Source organism: Choristoneura fumiferana, chromosome 29 (assembly GCF_025370935.1).
Source record: "Choristoneura fumiferana chromosome 29, NRCan_CFum_1, whole genome shotgun sequence".
NCBI classification, from domain to species: Eukaryota; Metazoa; Arthropoda; class Insecta; order Lepidoptera; family Tortricidae; genus Choristoneura; species Choristoneura fumiferana.
In genome coordinates, this window is record NC_133500.1 from 10,121,001 (window position 1) to 10,138,282 (window position 17,282).

At 37.5% G+C, this 17,282-nt stretch overlaps 1 protein-coding gene across 1 annotated transcript; it reads left to right on the forward strand.

Annotated features, from left to right (window-relative positions):
* The first annotated feature begins 511 nt into the window (after window positions 1–511).
* On the forward strand, window positions 512–15,480 carry pall (F-box protein pallbearer). The gene is made up of 9 exons (XM_074109532.1): window positions 512–1,082; window positions 1,836–1,963; window positions 4,374–4,494; window positions 6,205–6,403; window positions 7,494–7,609; window positions 8,646–8,733; window positions 9,658–9,747; window positions 11,399–11,509; window positions 12,724–15,480. Exons 1-9 carry the CDS (start codon window positions 999–1,001, stop codon window positions 12,993–12,995), a joined length of 1,209 nt encoding a protein of 402 aa, XP_073965633.1. The 5' UTR covers window positions 512–998; the 3' UTR covers window positions 12,996–15,480.
* Window positions 15,481–17,282: the final 1,802 nt, after the last annotated feature.

Genomic DNA, 17,282 nt, shown 5'->3' on the forward strand with positions numbered 1-17,282 from the left:
CTTATTTATGTTAGATCTAGGCGACATAAAAATAAAATTACTTTTTATGCTCTAGTGCATAAAATAAAATCTTCGTCTAAGACCAAGGCAATCAGGTGTAAACAGCTACAAACAAAAAAGTTTGTACATACATATTTTTTTACTAATTTTTAATTTATATAAAACTAAAAATCAATCGAAATAGATCTTTAAAATTAAAAAAAAAATACAATTATATACTAATGCATGAACAATAAAAGGTACATAGTAAGTGAACAATTGTTTCCACTGTGGCTATTTCATTTCCTCGCCATCGAAGTGAAAAGCAGTGTAAAACTCGAGCGTTTAAAACCCAATTTCCCCACGACGTGTCTATCCATATGAACATCTTGGGTAAAATGGCTCGTTTTATGCTCTCGTTGCACAATCTACTATTGTCTGTTAGTTATGCTATCCAAACCTTTGCCCAAACCCAACCTCAAACGCTTTGTTCTGCTTTGTTCTCCGTTTGCCTCACGAGTGACATTCGATTGGCTTTTTTCTAAATAAAACTTACTTTCTCTAACTTAAAGTTGAGTTTGCTAAAATGATATAAGAGGATCTATACGAATTAGTAGCTCAAACAACTCATACAAGAACGCACTGCGTAAATGTCAAGTCAAAGTGCTGCTGGTGCTGCTGGTGCTGCTTTTCATCTATTGTTTATTTTATAGATAATTTTAATAACAAAAGTAGATTACAATCTCGCATTGGTCGGTACGATAATAACCTACTCAACGTTAATGATTAGTTGATATAATGTTTTTTTTAATTACTGTGGATGCACCAACCTAACGCTAAAAATAGCCGTGAGTGAGCAAGGCACTGCCAATGTTATCAAACAATTTATTCTAGATTGGGATGGAAGAATTAACTTGTCTCGCATTCTCGCATTTACGCGATGCGTTAACGTGTTTTCTTTAGCTTGAGCTAAATCTATATTATTTTATTAGTGGGTGTTAATTTTATATACATTCACAATGGATTTATTGAGTCTTCCCGTCGTAATGATTGAACATATTCTCTCGTACTTGTCGTACGATGAAATAGCGAGGAATCGAGTGGTAAGTGTTTTTCTTTATTCAATAAAGGTTACTGTAATGTAACTGCGCGACTTGTGTCTAAATGCTTCATCATGTGCCATTTTCTCTTTTTCATAAGCATTGAGTCTTTGATTTATTATTTAGATACTGCACTATTCAATGATAAAACTGTGAGCAATGTATTGTAGTTTAAATAAATAGCTTTAAACTGCCAAACTTAATAAAATTACAGGTTGCAGGTTGCAGAGGAATAATTTGACTCATTTATATGATCCAGTCCCAACATATTTTAGTCAGTGTTTTGGACCACAAGACAAAGAATTGATTTTATATCACACTAAAATGTATAGGAGCTACGGCCCAAGCCCTTTCATTCAGTGAGGAGGCCTGTGCCCAGCAGTAGGATGTACATATGCTAGGATGATGATGATGATATCATACTAATGAGAATACCACTAAGGTTCTGTTATCTTTACAGTCAAGGAAACTGAATCACTTACCAGGGTGGAACCGTTGTGCTACTAATGTCATGTTGACATCCCATACATCTGCCAAAGAAATTGTAGCGAAATTGGTTACAAAAGGTTCCACCCTGGTACCTTTGGATTCAGTTTCCTCGAGCCACAGAAAACTGTTATATACACCCATGGTGCATAAAAAACTATTAGTGATTCACCAGTTTTTGTTACTAGTTTCAATCACCTTTTAACATAGGACTAATCCAAAACAACCTTTTAACCATGTTAAAAAAAGTATGCGTTGATTAATTTTCAGGTATGTAAGTTATTCAATGAGCTGTCGATGAGGATGCTGAATCGGGGCTTCCTTATGATCGAGCGTCGCCACGCCCAAACGCTCAAGAGCGTCAAAACGCAGCTGCCGCGCAGGGAGTCCGAACGCAGGTATGTAAACTAAAAAAAAACTAGAGATGGGCCGAACATGGGTTCATTCGGCCGAATGTTCGGTAAAACTTTTACCAAACTGAATATTCGGCATAATTTATTCCTAAGTAGAAAATAGAAATATTCATTAATTCTTGTTTTATTGGATTCATTTTTGTTTTTTTAAATGTTGTAATTTAACTCTTGATTAAAACAAAAAAACTTGCTTAATTTCTCACAATAAAGACCTGATGGATTATATTAATATATTATTTTATTATAAAAATCTTACTTTTATTTAGATTTTTATTAATAATCATTTTTTTTATCTGCTATTATTGGAAATAAACCTACAGTGTCAACAAAAACATAAAGCCTCATTGTACCTCATAAAAATAACACATTTAACACTCAAGTCATACATGGCTCAATACAGTAAAATTTTGAGTACCACTTTGCCGAACATTCGGTGATTTAGCCGAATATTCGGCCGAATATGAAACGAATATTCGGCCCATCCCTACTAAAAACAATAAAATATCTTATTGTGTTTTGTGGCGAGAGTGAGACACCAATAACAGGTCAAAAACGTTTATGGGGTGGTCAATATTGGGTTGAAGAAAAGTGGGCAGACCACTGGCCTGTTGGTCGGATGACATCTGCCAGTTGGCTGGTAAACTTTGGATGTCATTGGCACAGTACCGGGCAAACTGGCGTGAATCGAACTAACGCTACCGGTTATTTGACAGCACGGCGCCTTTTAAAATACCAATAACAGTAATCTCAACTCAGATCATTTGTAGCTATCAACTTTGACGCTGGCAGAATCGTCCAAACGGACAGAAGCCATTTATTAAAAAAAAAAGTGGCGTGAAAATGAAGGAGGACTCGGCAGTGAGTGAATGTGGGCTGATTTGATTGATTGATTTTTTGATTAATGGCTTTCACCCTTGCTGTTTTAGCAAGGCATATCTTTGTTCCCTAATTTCTGTTATTGGAAGGTCTCTCAGATGTGAATCTAAATTGAAAATCCAGATTGTGTATCAGCTGCATGGACTGAACATTTTCTTAAGCTAGGCAACTGAGGCCCTCTACTACGAAGTGCAAAATTCGAACTTCGTATGTTGCCGTCCCGCTGACGCTTATGTCATTAATACGCGAGTGAAAGGGATGGTGCGATGCGAACTTCGATTTACGAGTTTCGTAATAGCCCCTCTGAGTTTGAGAGAAGCGTATGATAGGTATGTTTGTGGGTAAAACTCGTAGTTTAAGTTAATAAGCTTTGCTACACTTTTCATGACTGATGTTGAGCAAAGAATACGGTATTTGACAACTCCTGATTTTGCCATATCTTAATATTATTATGAAAATATAGATATACAGATAGTGTTTAGCGAAGAGAAAATTTAAATCGGATGAAAATTGGATTTATAATGATTTTTTGAAAATTCTATATACCTATCTCTTTCTCAAATTTCTATGCAGCAAGTATGGCGGTACTGGCGTGTGACGTCACATGCCAGTATGTCTTTCTCTGTCTAATCTTGAATTTCAAACCTTTATAACTTTGTTATTTGTAAAGGTAGCTTAAAAATTGTTTTTCTATTGGATAACAGGCATTGTGTAGTTTTAATTTATAAAACATATACAAAATAGTCAAATACCGTATTGGGCTATCTAGTGGGAATCGAGTTGTTAAGGCGGCACGCTACTTTAACATAAATACTTTCAGCCTTATTCATAAAAAATCCTTAATTGAGGTTTGATCGGTCTGTTACTTAGCAGACTGATTAAGCTTGTTAGACGGTTGTCAAGAAGTATGATTCATAAACGCTTGCTAGCAGTCTGCTAGTTGTTGAGCTGCTGATAGACGGATTAGACGCGTTATGTTGGCCACCTTGACAAATCAAAGACAAAAAATGGCCTAATCGATAATTAAAAAAAAAAAATTGACAGCAGTGACAGCAAATTAGCAGGAAAAAAAATAAAAAGCGAGAAGTTTGTTTTCCCGCCATTTCCGATCCGCATGTTTATGTTGTGCAAAAAGCCATAATTATGTTAATCATCCTAATTTTTTTTCATATTTATTGTTAATTTATTGTTGCTAATTTAGAGGATTTTTAAATACAAATTCCTTAAAATATTTTTTCCTGTTTTTTTTTTAATTTTTGCGTAACTTCAGACTTCACTAAAAATATCTTCGGTATGGTTTTTTGCTCTTGTCAAAGTCAGCTGTTCAAACTTGTGGCGGCCATTTTGTGACTTAGCAGGCAGATAAAGGAGGGTCTACGGTCCTCTAACTTTAGCAGAGCCTTGATCGACTGATTAGCGCTAACAGACGTTTATGAATCATGTTTTTTAGCATCGGGCCTTCAAGGAGCCTTCAAGGAGGCTCTAACTTTTTATGAATAAGGCTGTTTGTCTATTTCAGATATCATCCTTTGGCACGCCACTGCGACATCCTAACGTCGATAGAGACTCGCATATCGATGTTGAACATGACATACTCGAAATTCATTGATACAGGGATATGCTGTTTTATACCAGGAAAGGTGAATGACATGAGAGTTTTATTTTTTAGCTTAGCGGAATGTTTTCAAATAAATAACTTATAAATTTGATTTTTAAAACATCCTTTTTTAACCGTTAATCTGGTCTGTAATTGGAATTGCGGGATCTCGCAAAAATGTCAACGGATATTCCCAAAAAAAAAATATTGTTACACAAAAAACATCCTTGTTAACCCCTAATAAGGCTCCATTTATTGGTGCTTAGTACCACAGAATCGAAAGCAGCTATCGAATACTTACCTGGCAAAGGATATTTTTAAAGCTAGTAGTATTTTCAATAATTACAGTGAATATTGTAACTTATTGCTAAAACGATAAGGTTGAATTTCCAAATCAATGCATGTGGTCGCTAAATCGCATCTACCTTGTTAAGTGTTAACTTTCATGCTTGTGAATTTAAATGTAGTGGTCGAGATTTCTGAATTTCATCTTGATTCTGTAAAAATATCACAATAAAAATTAGCCTAATGATCCATCCAGTTGTTTTGGCGTGGCGTGAAGGAGTAATAACTCACACACTGTCATTGTAATAAAGCCGCGTATCCACTAGAGGCAGCCTCGGGCCGAGCGGCTGCCTCGCTCCGAGGCCGCGCAAGTGGAGACGCTGCCAAAGGCACGGCTCAGACTGAGGCTCCTTTGAGCACGGCCAAAAAACCGACAAAATATGGCTCGGCTCGCGGTGCTCGGCCTGAGGCTGCTCTAATGGATACGCGGCTTAATAGGAAGAAAGAAAACAGTTGTTTGTGACAATGTGGGACAAATAATAAAACATGCATGAAGGCATGCATGTTTTTATGCATGCAATGCATGTCACAAAATGGTCCCAAATCAGCAAACTGCCGGTCTTACGAACGGCGCTGATCTTCCTTTGGGATCATCAGGTCATCATACATTCAAATGATAACACAATAAACAAAGTGAAACTGACACAATGAGGGCTACCGTTTTCGCGCTCACCAGTTAGCGCCACTGTAGACAAAGGTCCTGCCTGAAAGGTTAGTTTGTCATTACGGGTGCGAAAACAAAATTTACATTTAAATCATATTTAATACTTTAAAACCGTACCATAAAAATATCGAGCATGCCACAGTGTTGCGTAGTCCCGTTTGGTTCGGAAAAAAGGGAGGACAAAGGTTTCCGAAAGACTAATAACTAAAGTACAAAACTGTCTCAAACCCCAACATTCATTGCCCCGTAACGCATATTTGCCATAACTAATTTCAGGTATTGCTAAATATTCACAAAAATATTCTAATTATTTATAAATAAACTCGCGCAGCTCACCCAAAAACAGTGACATTTGACATTTCGGAGACCTCTCGCTACACTAGCGCCTCTAGCGGCGAATTCATATGCGATAGCCCTTATTTTTACAATACATAAAAAAATAAACACTAAAATTATATAGCATTACAAAGAGTACCCAAATAGGTATGGCTAGAAGAATATTATTAGAATAATAGCTGTCGCCCGCGACTCTGTCCGCGTAGAATTCGTTTACCGCTATCCCGCGGTAACTACGCAATTTTCTGGGATAAAACCTTCCCCGGGACTCAAACTATCTGTACACCGACTGTGTTCAGCGGTATAGACATGAGGTAACAAACAAACAGACTTACAAGCTTTCACATTTATAATATGAATGGGATTATAAGGAAGAATTAACTTTTAACAAAAACTCATTATTACCAGGTAATAGACGAGATAAGGCGCGTTCTACTCATAGCGGAGACGCAGAAGTCGCCGCCGCGCGCGCACGAAGTGCTCCAGGAGCTCCGGGACATCTCCAGTATGGCCATCGAACACTTTGACGACAAGATCTCGCCCGCGCTGCGGCAGCGCCTGCGCGCGGGCGACGACCCGCCGCCGCAGAGGACACAGCACCAGCACGGTACACCCACAACCATACACAGAGAAAAAAAATATCACGGGACACTTGACACCGATGAGGGCTACTTGTCAGGCGATGAGTTGCGTGATCGATGGTGTGTAGAGTTGGCTCTCCAGCGAGAGACCGCTCTATCTGTGGCTGAATCTTCATTTTAGTTGATCCAGTTCTAGGATTCTGCGCCTCTTAAGGCGTCTTGGTCAGGCTCAGTGAGTAACCCTGCCAGCTGGTTAGGGTGGCATTCAAGTCGCTTCTTGTATTTTGTTGAATATGACTGAATTTCTTGTTTCACTGTGTTTATCCTTAGATGTTGATGGATATGAATTTATGATGAACCCGGGTGTGTTGGCAATTTACTTAAGTATAGAGTCTTCAGCTCTTTGTAGTAAAGCGATGTTAGAGTCGCATGCAGAGCCCCACAGCTGGATGTCATATGTCTATATTGGTTTCAGTACAGTTTTGTATATGAGAAGCTTGTTGTCCAGAGACAGGACGCTGCTTCTCCCGAGCAGCCAGTACAACCCACGGAGTCTTAGGTCGAGTTGATCCCTTTTTGCTCGGATATGTTCTCTCCAGGTTAGCCTACGCTACGATCCAAATGGATTCCCAAGTACTTAACTGAGTTGTTATGGGGTAATAGTTGGTCACCAAGTTTGACAGAGAACAAACAGTCATGTGTTGTCAATTCTTTTATTTATTGAAGCTTAGATAGATATAATATGTGTAAATAATTTAGCTATCTTCCCGTTACACACTACAAAATTCGTCAATCGTACTTCATATCGTACCGTCCCTCTCACTCTCGTATTAAATAATATTAGCGTCAGCGGGACAACATACGCAGTTCGAATTTTGCACTTCGTAGTCCCTGCCTGATACTTGTTTGTATATTTGGTGGAGGTGCGGGGATTGTTCTTAAGTTCGTATTTATCTTTCTTTCTCAAGTAGCTTCAGTAAACTTCAGTAAGCTAGTTGAGACAGCAAGATCAATAACTTTTCCGACAAAATACGATGACAAAACATTGTTCGCTACATCGGTAGTGCAGTTAACGTTTACTTTTTAGTATATTTTACATGTTTTATTACATTGCAGCCGTATTCGCGCCGCTGGCGATGCGTCAAGAGGTGTTGTCGCTGCGCCGTCGCTCCATTCTGAACGCCAAACTGTCATTATATCTCGCCACGCAGTACAAGAAGTACCATAAACGAGTGAGTCCCATATTTTTTTTACCTTTTTAGGGTTCCGTACCTTTAAAGTAAAAAACGGTACCCTTATAGGATCACTTAGTTGTCCATCCGTCCGTCCGTCCGTCAAGACTCTTTTTCTCAGGAACGCGTGGAGGTATCAAGCTGAAATTTATATCAAATACTCAGGTCTACTGTCCCTTGGAGCTGAGAAAAAATCAAACTTCTAAGCCAACGCAATCAAAAGATACAGCCGTTTATGCCGCTAATTTCCGCAAATTTTCGAAATTCGCAAGGGAATCAAAACCTACAGGGTACTGCCCGTAAACTCAGAATCTTGAAATTTGGTACTGTAATACAAGCAATATGCGTTTATGTAGCAGTAAACTATTGTGTTACTGCTAAACACTGAAAGTGGCCAATTGCCATACTACAGTACGAAGCAACGTCTTATATAGCACAGATAAAGAAAAAATTGCAAAAACCGTGATTTTTAGTTACATCATATAATAAAAATATTTTTAATAATTTTAAAGTTATTACCTACAGGTTGCTACGTTGAAAGTGTGAGTGTTTGTGTGTTTGTATGTTTGTCCGTCTTTCACGTCGAAACGGAGCAACAGATCGACGTGATTTTTTGTATAGAGATAGTTTATAGCCCAGAGAGTGGCATAGGCTACTTTTTATGAATAATGCACAGTTCGCGAGGAAACAGCGCGCGATAACCGAATTCCACGTGGGCGAAGCCGCGGGCAAAAGCTAGTTCTGATGTAAGAGGGTTTTTTATATTAGAATAAACGGCGTAGTGGTATATTTAATTAAAGCTTGATACTACTAATTGTAACTAGCCGAATTAACAGCTTTTATACGCCCTCGGGAACAATTATTATTTTTGGATATAAAAGACATCCTATTCATTAATTTAATTTGCATTTGTTAAAATGCAAAATTTCATGGCAATTTAGGATTAAAGTGTTACAAACTTATTGTCTCACTTGTGATAAATGATAATAGTAAGGGTTACTTTTATCTTATTATAATAAATCCTTTCTATTTTCAGATGTTGGAGTATAGAAAGATAGCCATCAGACAGCGAACACTTGTTAGGGATCTGACGAGGAAGCAGAAGGCTCAAGACGCTGCTATCGGTGAGTATATCAATGGGGGATCCAGGGGGGGGGAGGGGTTCATAACCCCCCCTGGGGCCTGGGCTAGATTTGGAACAATAGTAGACATTTTTTCAGAACTATTTTTTTCTCAGAACTCAGTTTAGTTCGACATGTTTCGGGCTGATTCTTAGCCCTTCTTCCCGGACCAACGCGACTCGCATTGATTTTAATTAAAAAAAAACTTTCTGCGAGCAAATAAATTATTTGGTTAAGATCGCGGGATCGCGGTGGATGCGATAAGCACAAGACCGGTCTGAGTGGAGAGCCTTGGCGGAGGCCTATGTCCAGCAGTGGACGTCTTTCGGCTGACATGATGATGATGATTTTACAAATGATGAATGATGGTTTTTTTTATTAAGTTTCAGTTTTAGTTGAAAAAAAAAACTTAAATTTGACCATGTCAATGGCCTTTGTTCTTGTCACTCGTTGCTATAGTTACGTTCTCCTGAGTCACTCTTTAAACCGCAAGTTTACAGGGTTTAAATATGCCAAACATGCATTTTTGTGGAAGTTTCAAGCCCCGTCTATTGGTCATCTAATAACTAGTATGTTAGTATAATGTGACACATTTCTTCTATTAAACTGTACTACTTTTGTCCCTTCGCTGACGGGACAGAATAACAATAACAATAAGAAGTAGTTGATCTACCCATCTACTAATATTATAAATGCGAAAATTGGTGAGTAGTGTATATTTGTTGCTCCTTCACGCTTAAACAGACCAGTCTGTCCGTTTGTCAGTTACCTCTTCCCACAAAGCCCGCTGAATACCTATAAGACCCAGGGATGGACATAGGTTAGTTTCTATCCCGGAGAATTGTATAGTTCCCGGATAGCAAGAAATACATTTTTCACAGGCAGTCGTGGGCAATAGCTAGTAATAAACAATGTATTATTGTTTAGCGGAGCTCAAGAAACGCATAGAAGAGTGCGACGTGCGTTACAGCGAACTGACGCACACCAACCAGGCAGTCGGCGTTAAAGTCAAAGCAGGTAAGCTAAAACAAACCTTGGGGAACCTTGATCCCTATGACACTGACAGTGACAGTTCATTAGCTCCACTTTTATATAAACTTGTAATGGAGTACTGGTACGCGAAATTGCTTAAAAGCAATGCTTGGAAGTCTAGCACGTCGTAATTTGTAGAATTATAATTTATAGTATTAAAAAAAATATATTATTGAATTATTAAGTGTTATTCGTAATTATTGGAAATAAGCTCATCCAAACTTACACGGCGACGTATTGCAAGAGTTACTTCGTTAGGCTGTTTTAAGGAGGGGCATATCGATAAGATGTCGATGCATACAGAATGCACATACGGGTACAGTGCCTCCAGTGAAAAAGGGAATAACTCAAAATCGCTACTTTTCAGTAGAGGCAAAAAACCTTTCTTTCTTCGCTTTTGGGTCTTTAGCGTTTAATATTAGATTTTTTTATGGTTTCAGGCTTTAGGCATAGGTTATAGCTTTCGTTTAATGGGTATTGTTTTAACATTAAGTTATTCTATGCATTTTTTTTTGTTTTTTTTTTTCCGCTTATCCGCGACTTTCCGCGGCTAAATTTTTAACAATTATCTCTACAAAGGTTTCAAATTTAAAAACTAACAGGAATCAAAACCCAATTTGACCCAATAGGACACTAAGGGCCTGTTTCACCACTTGTCGACTAATTTTAAGTGACGGATATCAGTGATGCTGTCTCTGTTTGTTTTGTCCGAATAAACAAAGACGGCATTACTTTTATCTGACACTTAAAGTTAGTCGACAAGTGGTGAAACAGGCCCTTAATCCTTAATATAAGAAGTTTCAAACCCATAAACCTAAACAATAAATATGATTAAAATATGTTTTAATATATTAATAGTTTATTACCTGTTGTATCAGGATCCATAACTATTTTTTCGATTAATCACCTAAAACGTAATATTAACATAACATGACATATTAAATGTCAAAGTTAGTGATTACACACGAACGCCAAGAACAGAAAAACAACGCGTGAATATCAAATTCCTTCTGCTTTTTAGGGCACAGGTTGCATGTGATTATAATGGGAGGGTATAGATTATTGTCTACTGGTTAGTACCTCTTTATTGTACCTGTCGTGCATTTTGTGAAATTGATTTATGGCCGCGTAGATCGAATAAATACCTACCCGTCCGTTTGTGCGGTGTAAGGAAACCTGTTTTTGTCAGTAATGTTTATTGTCCTTGGACTAGGCAGAAATAAAACAAACGCTTTGAGTCATGACTAACTTGGAGTTATAATTAAATTAAGTTATGATTAAGTAAAAAATGCAAATATCGATTTGTGGTGTGCAATAAAGAATATTTGTATTGTATTGTTGTTTTGGTGAAAAAGCCGTGGTGGCCTAGTGGTTTGGCCTATCGCTTCTCAATCAGAGGTTCATGGACTCCGGCTCGCACCTCTGAGTTTTTCGAAATTCACGTGCGAAATCACATTTGAAATTTACCATGAGCTTCCTGCACAAACCTGCGAAGCAATTCAATGGTGTGTGTCAAGTTCCCAATCCCCACTGGGCCCGCGTGGGAACTACGGCCCAAGCCCTCTCATTCTGAGAGGAGGCCTGTGCCCACCAGTGGGACATGGGCTGAGATGATGATGATTGTTGTTTTCCCCAGCGGTGGGCAGCGCGTCCCCGCCGGCACAGCCTCTCCGTCACTTCGGCAGCCAGATCAAGCTGGACCTCTCCGTGCTGCCCATCGGCACCTCCAAGCGAACGCACAACGCCCGTGAGTACTGCAGTCATCCCCTAACATCTGGTAGTATGAAAGGTTGTGTTGCTCTGAAGATGACTTCTGGTTTAGTTCGAAACGTGTCTGTGTAAAGTGTGGTGGTGGTGATAGATAAATAATAATAAATATCATGGTGTTCAGGCTTCCCCGACCGCGGATGGCCGCGGCATGGACTCGTCATTCATCTTACGTCTTACCTCTGAATTGTCAACTATTTTTTGATGTAATGGTGGATGAACGATGGCAGCGCGAATTCTATTTCTGTTTTTATTATTATTATTCTTATCCTTGTCACTTCACGTCATGTAATGTCATGAATAAATGTTTTCTTTCTTTCTTTCTTTCTTTTCTTTCTATTTTTATTATAATCATTTGAAATCATTTTTGGGAATTTTATTCTGCACCAAAGAGATAACACATGGGACACTTGACACCAATTGACCTAGTCCCAAACTAAGCAAAGCTTATACAATGAATGCTAGGCAGCGGATAAACATTCTTATATAGATAAATACATGATAATAATGATAAATAAATAAATAAATAAATAAATATCACGGGACAATTCACACCAATTGACCTAGTCCCAAAGTAAGCTTAGCAAAGCTTGTGTTATGGGTACTAAACAACGGATAAATATAATTATATATGTAGATAGATACATACTTAAATACATATTAAACACCCAAGACCCGAGAACAAACATTCGTATTTTTCATACAAATATCTGCCCGACACGGGAATCGAACCCGGGACCTCAAGCTTCGACAGGTTCTCTAACCACTTGGCCATCCGGTCGCCGATGATCGTCGAGATGGGTTTACGCGTGTTTTTACAGTGCGGAGGTGGAGGAACTGCACGAACACACCTTTCTTGCATAAACGTAGTTATTAAGGCGAGCAAAGTAATTGTTTTAGTTTATTGGATTAATTAGAATTTTCCATCTCACTAGCATTTAATAGGAAGCATCAATTTAAGCGCAGCGTAGGACGTCCACCACGACGAAAAGACATGGTTAAAGCCGCGGGGTCGATAGGGGAGGCCTATGTCCAACAGTGGACGATTTAAATGTAAATTTTGTTTTCACGCCCGTAATACCAAATTAACCACTATAGTTCAGGCAGGACCTTTGTCTACAGTGGCGCCAACTGGTGAGCGCGAAAACGGTAGCCCTCATTGTCCCGTGATATTTATTTATTTTTTCTCCACAGTCCTCCCAAACATGAAGCCACGGATGCCTGTCATCAAACTCCCCAGCCTGTCCGCAGACGAGCCCCCCAGAGCCAAGCTGGAGCCCCGCGCGGGCCCCTCCACCAATCGCGGGCCCGTCGCCCGCGCTCAGTCCTCCCTCGCCAAGATACGAGGTATCACCAGCGAGATAAGACATCTCACCAACCTGTCCAAGAATATAGAGAGCAAACTCAAACGCACCGCCACCTGCGTTGATGATGGATTGGACGCGAAGAAACAAAAGGTTGATTAAGTTTTCCAACGCGGAGTGTCAAAAAAGCTGCGTTGTAGCTTTCTTTGTTTCGAATAATACGACGCGGATTAAAATAAAAATGCAAAAAGATAGCCTTACATTTTGGGCTGATCCGGGCCAAAGCATAAAAATGGTTAATAGAGTTCGCAAAGGGTTTGTGTTCAAGTATTGGTCGAAATCGCAACCAAAAGTTCAATCTGAAGAAAACAGAAGCTACTTTAGGGGTTCTTAAGAATAAAAACTTCATCCTCTCCAAAAATATAGAGAGCAAACTCGAACGTCCTGTCGTTTCTGTTGTCATTAAAGAAATCCTAACATCAAGAAAAAACCTAGATTAGGAAACTATTGTTAAAAGCAATATATGTTGTGATTTGTGAAATTTTTCATTTACATAGTCTGAGATCGAAAATACCCTATTGATGTTAAACAAGGTTTACACGAAGCCAGTAACATTGGCTTCAGTTCAGTCCAGACAAGCCATAGTTGGCCTGGCCCGTGTTTAGATAAGACCAATTGGTGGATTAATTTAATTCCTGGATTATTCTTGCGGAGGTTACTTGCTTAAAAAATTGGCCGGCGCTCTATTCTAAAGTATCATTTCGTCTAAAAAGCAACTGGTCTGAGTAGCAAGTGGTATAAGAAACAATTTGTCTAAAAAACTGGTCCTAACCTGTTTGTGTCTAAATCTTGAAAAAACATGGGTTAGGTTAGAGTTGCCACGCGGAATAGCCACGTAAGATTTGGATCATAGAATTTTAGACCACTTGCTACATAGACCATTTGCTATTTAGACAAAATTATTCGAACTCCCTCGACCCTCTATTCCCGCCAGTGCTGGCATGTTTTGAAAAACTGTTTATACGAGGCCAATAACAAGCCGACACTGGCTTCGTTTAAACCTAGCTATAGACTTTTTGAAGGATCGTACTGGCAACTGAGTGATGTTTGTACATTGCAGGCTATATGTCGTGGTTCGTAGTAGGAATAAATTCTTGAGAAATTCCTCAATAACTTTTGAGGAAAACTCACCCATAGTTCGTCTGGACCCCCCCCCCCCTTCTCAACTGTGGTAGAGGATTTTTTTTAAAGATTTTTTCAGAATTTTTGATTCAAAATGTAGTTACGCCTTATATAAATAATGAAACTTAAGCTCCCGTGAGACATATTTGGAAAAGTTACGAAATTACCGCAAGTCATCTAGTCGTGACAGCCAATGGAATGCCTCACGCCACGGTCATCTATGCACGACCAACATTCAACTCGAAATTAATCCCTCTGCAATGGAATTAAAAATCAAGTTGATTTGTCGCTGGTTTTTCTGTGGCGTGCAGAGCACATCACCTCGTTTGTTTTGTTGCGGTGAAGAGGTTAATGTTTTTTTTTAAATAGGTATGAAGTTAAATTTTATTACAGTTTTGGTTTTGAGTTTATATGCTTAAGATAGCTTGAGATGCATTAAGATATGCGATTTGGCAACCCGTACCAACTACTTTTGATTACGGATATGACAGAACATAGTATAGGTATATTATGTTGAATAATACTTAATTACTTTAGACAGTATTAAGATTCGATGTTTTAAATTCCGCCTAGGTACTAGTTACTGTCAGATTTTTTTGATTATTACCAAATAATCAATATTCGTTCGTCTTCGTATGTGAATTTTGACTACACATATGCGTACGCGCTCACACATACCCCCATATACTGTATCATGCATGCTATGTTATTTTAGTATAAGTATATTTAAGATATACTAAAAGCCCTATATGACGCAATAAATTATAGATAAGTGTGTACGGTCGAAATTTTCATTGTCATAGACATGTTATAATTTTTAAATGCATGTTGCTTTTCTATTGAACTGTCTAGAATTATATTTGTAGTTACAAGAGTGCATTTGTGGAAACAGTTTCAGTAAAAGTTTGTTTTCCTGTTACAAAACCGCAATAATTTTGGCATGCTAGAAAAGCGAGAGCTTTTTCGCAATTTTATTATTTAGGTATGTGTTATTTAAGATTGATTGTAAGAATTTTAAAACGAGGAATCTATATTCGCGCCGTGTCAGATTTTTTTTATGTTTGTAAATACTATTTTTTTTAAATTAACAAATATAAAGGGTTTATTATAGTTGTTTTAAATAAGCAATATTAAATAGTGTCGTGACCAATATCGTGTTCTTGTTGTATCCTTGTTTTTCAGAATACCATAATAATGTTTAACATTGCTATAGTCAACTTTTGACCCTGTTCAACAAATATACAAGTTTATTTTGATTTCCGTTAACTTTTAGGTAGCATTCGAAAAGTCATTTTTCTAAGACACAGTGGCCTAATTCTTACTGTTTAAAATAGAATTAATAAAAATAATTTAATATGCGCGGTAAAACAACGTAAAAGGGTCTTAATTTGTGTGATAAATTAAATTAAAGTGTTTTTGATTTGAATCAAACAAACTTTCGCTGTTTGAACAGCGACAGATAAATGAGTTTGTAAATTTTAGACCTTTAAAATGACTGTGCCAAAAATTTATTACTGTTTTTTTTCTATCAGTGAACTCCGCCATATTTCGAAGTTAACGGATATCAATAAAACCACGGTGTACAGTCAACAGCAGAAGTAGATGAGCGGTTGCGGTGCTCAAAATTATCTAAACACTCTTATTACCTTGGCAGTGGTCGTGTGTAGATTTTGAACACCGTAACCGCTCATCCACTTCTGCTGCTGACTGTGCCCACACAATATTGCTTATTTACATTACACTTACATTATTATAGTCAGATTCTATAAGCACACTGTAACTTGTATTAATCGAGTAATATTAATTTTCTTAGTTATCAAACAAACTGTAGAATACATATTATATTTTTTTACTATCATTAGCAATAAAAACTGGTCGGCTTCTGTACTACTCAAAATAAAATTGGGGCCACGTCAGTTTAATTGGTAAAGCGAAAATACTAATAAATATATTGCTTTATAACATTCCTTGTATAAACCTTGTTTTTTTTAAAGTAACAACACAAAACAAATACTTTTTCATTAAATTCAATTTATTCAGATAAAACGCAAGCGCATTTTTGATTTAATTTTACCAATTAAACTCAAGTGTCCCTATTTTCTATCGAATAGTATTTAAATACCTATGTAATTTGTAAGGCCTGAAAACCGACCAGTATACATTAGCCTTGACTATATTGTGGGTAAAGTCGAAGTACAATCAAGTGCAAAAATATGTATCTATTCGAACCCCTCAAAAATATGTTACCACATATCATAAATGCGAATCGATGATCGATGTGGTCTGTTTGTTTGTTTATTTGTTTGTTTGTTACTCCATCACGTCTAAACCGCTGAACCTATTTAGATGAAATTCGGTATACAGATAGTTTGAGACCCGGGGAAGGACATAGGATAGTTTTTTATCCCGGAAAATTTCAGTTCCCGCGGGATAGCGACTACGTGGACGGAGTCGCGGGTAACGGCTAGTGGTACATATTTTTGAAGGGTTGGATAAGTCCATATTTTTGCAGTTGACTGTACATTCTTGTATTTGTATATGTAATGTGTTATTTTAGCGGTTTGCTAATATTGTTCGGCTGTCCTTTTTAAATGACAATGTATTGTAAGTACTTATGTGTTCAGATATTAAGACAAACTAACTTATAGGCCGTATGTCGTATCTGGCTCGAATGGATGTGGTATACATGAAAGTATTAAATGAATACTCCTTTATTCAAAATAAATATATAACTGTACACGAATGTTTTATTTAATAAACTGCAAACTGCAATCACCTTGCGACGAGAATTAAAAAAATAATAATTGTGCATTAGTTTTGCGTAGTTTTTTTTTGGTTTTACTGTACTAATACCAAAGCAAGGACCATTATATGGTCCTTGACCAAAGAATATTGCTTTTAAAAATAGGTCTACAGCTTTTTTAAGCCACTTTAAAATCACTAGCTCTTCGAAACTTATTCCATGAACTCAGTTGGGGTTGGTTGAATCTATTATATAAGATTTATTACAAAACAAAAGACGTTGTGTTTTAAATTCTTTATATTTCATTAACAAAAACACTTAAATTAATTTATAAATAAGGCACATATTTAGCGAGCAACTTCACCTCCGCGCTTTGAGTATTTATCAAAGCCTCCGCGTCAATTTAAAATTTATAAAAATGGTATATTTATTTCGTTTGCGACAATTGCACATGACCCAATTAAATAAATTTGTATATAAATATTGCACAATACCCGATTATAAACATTAAGTTTCATTTTATT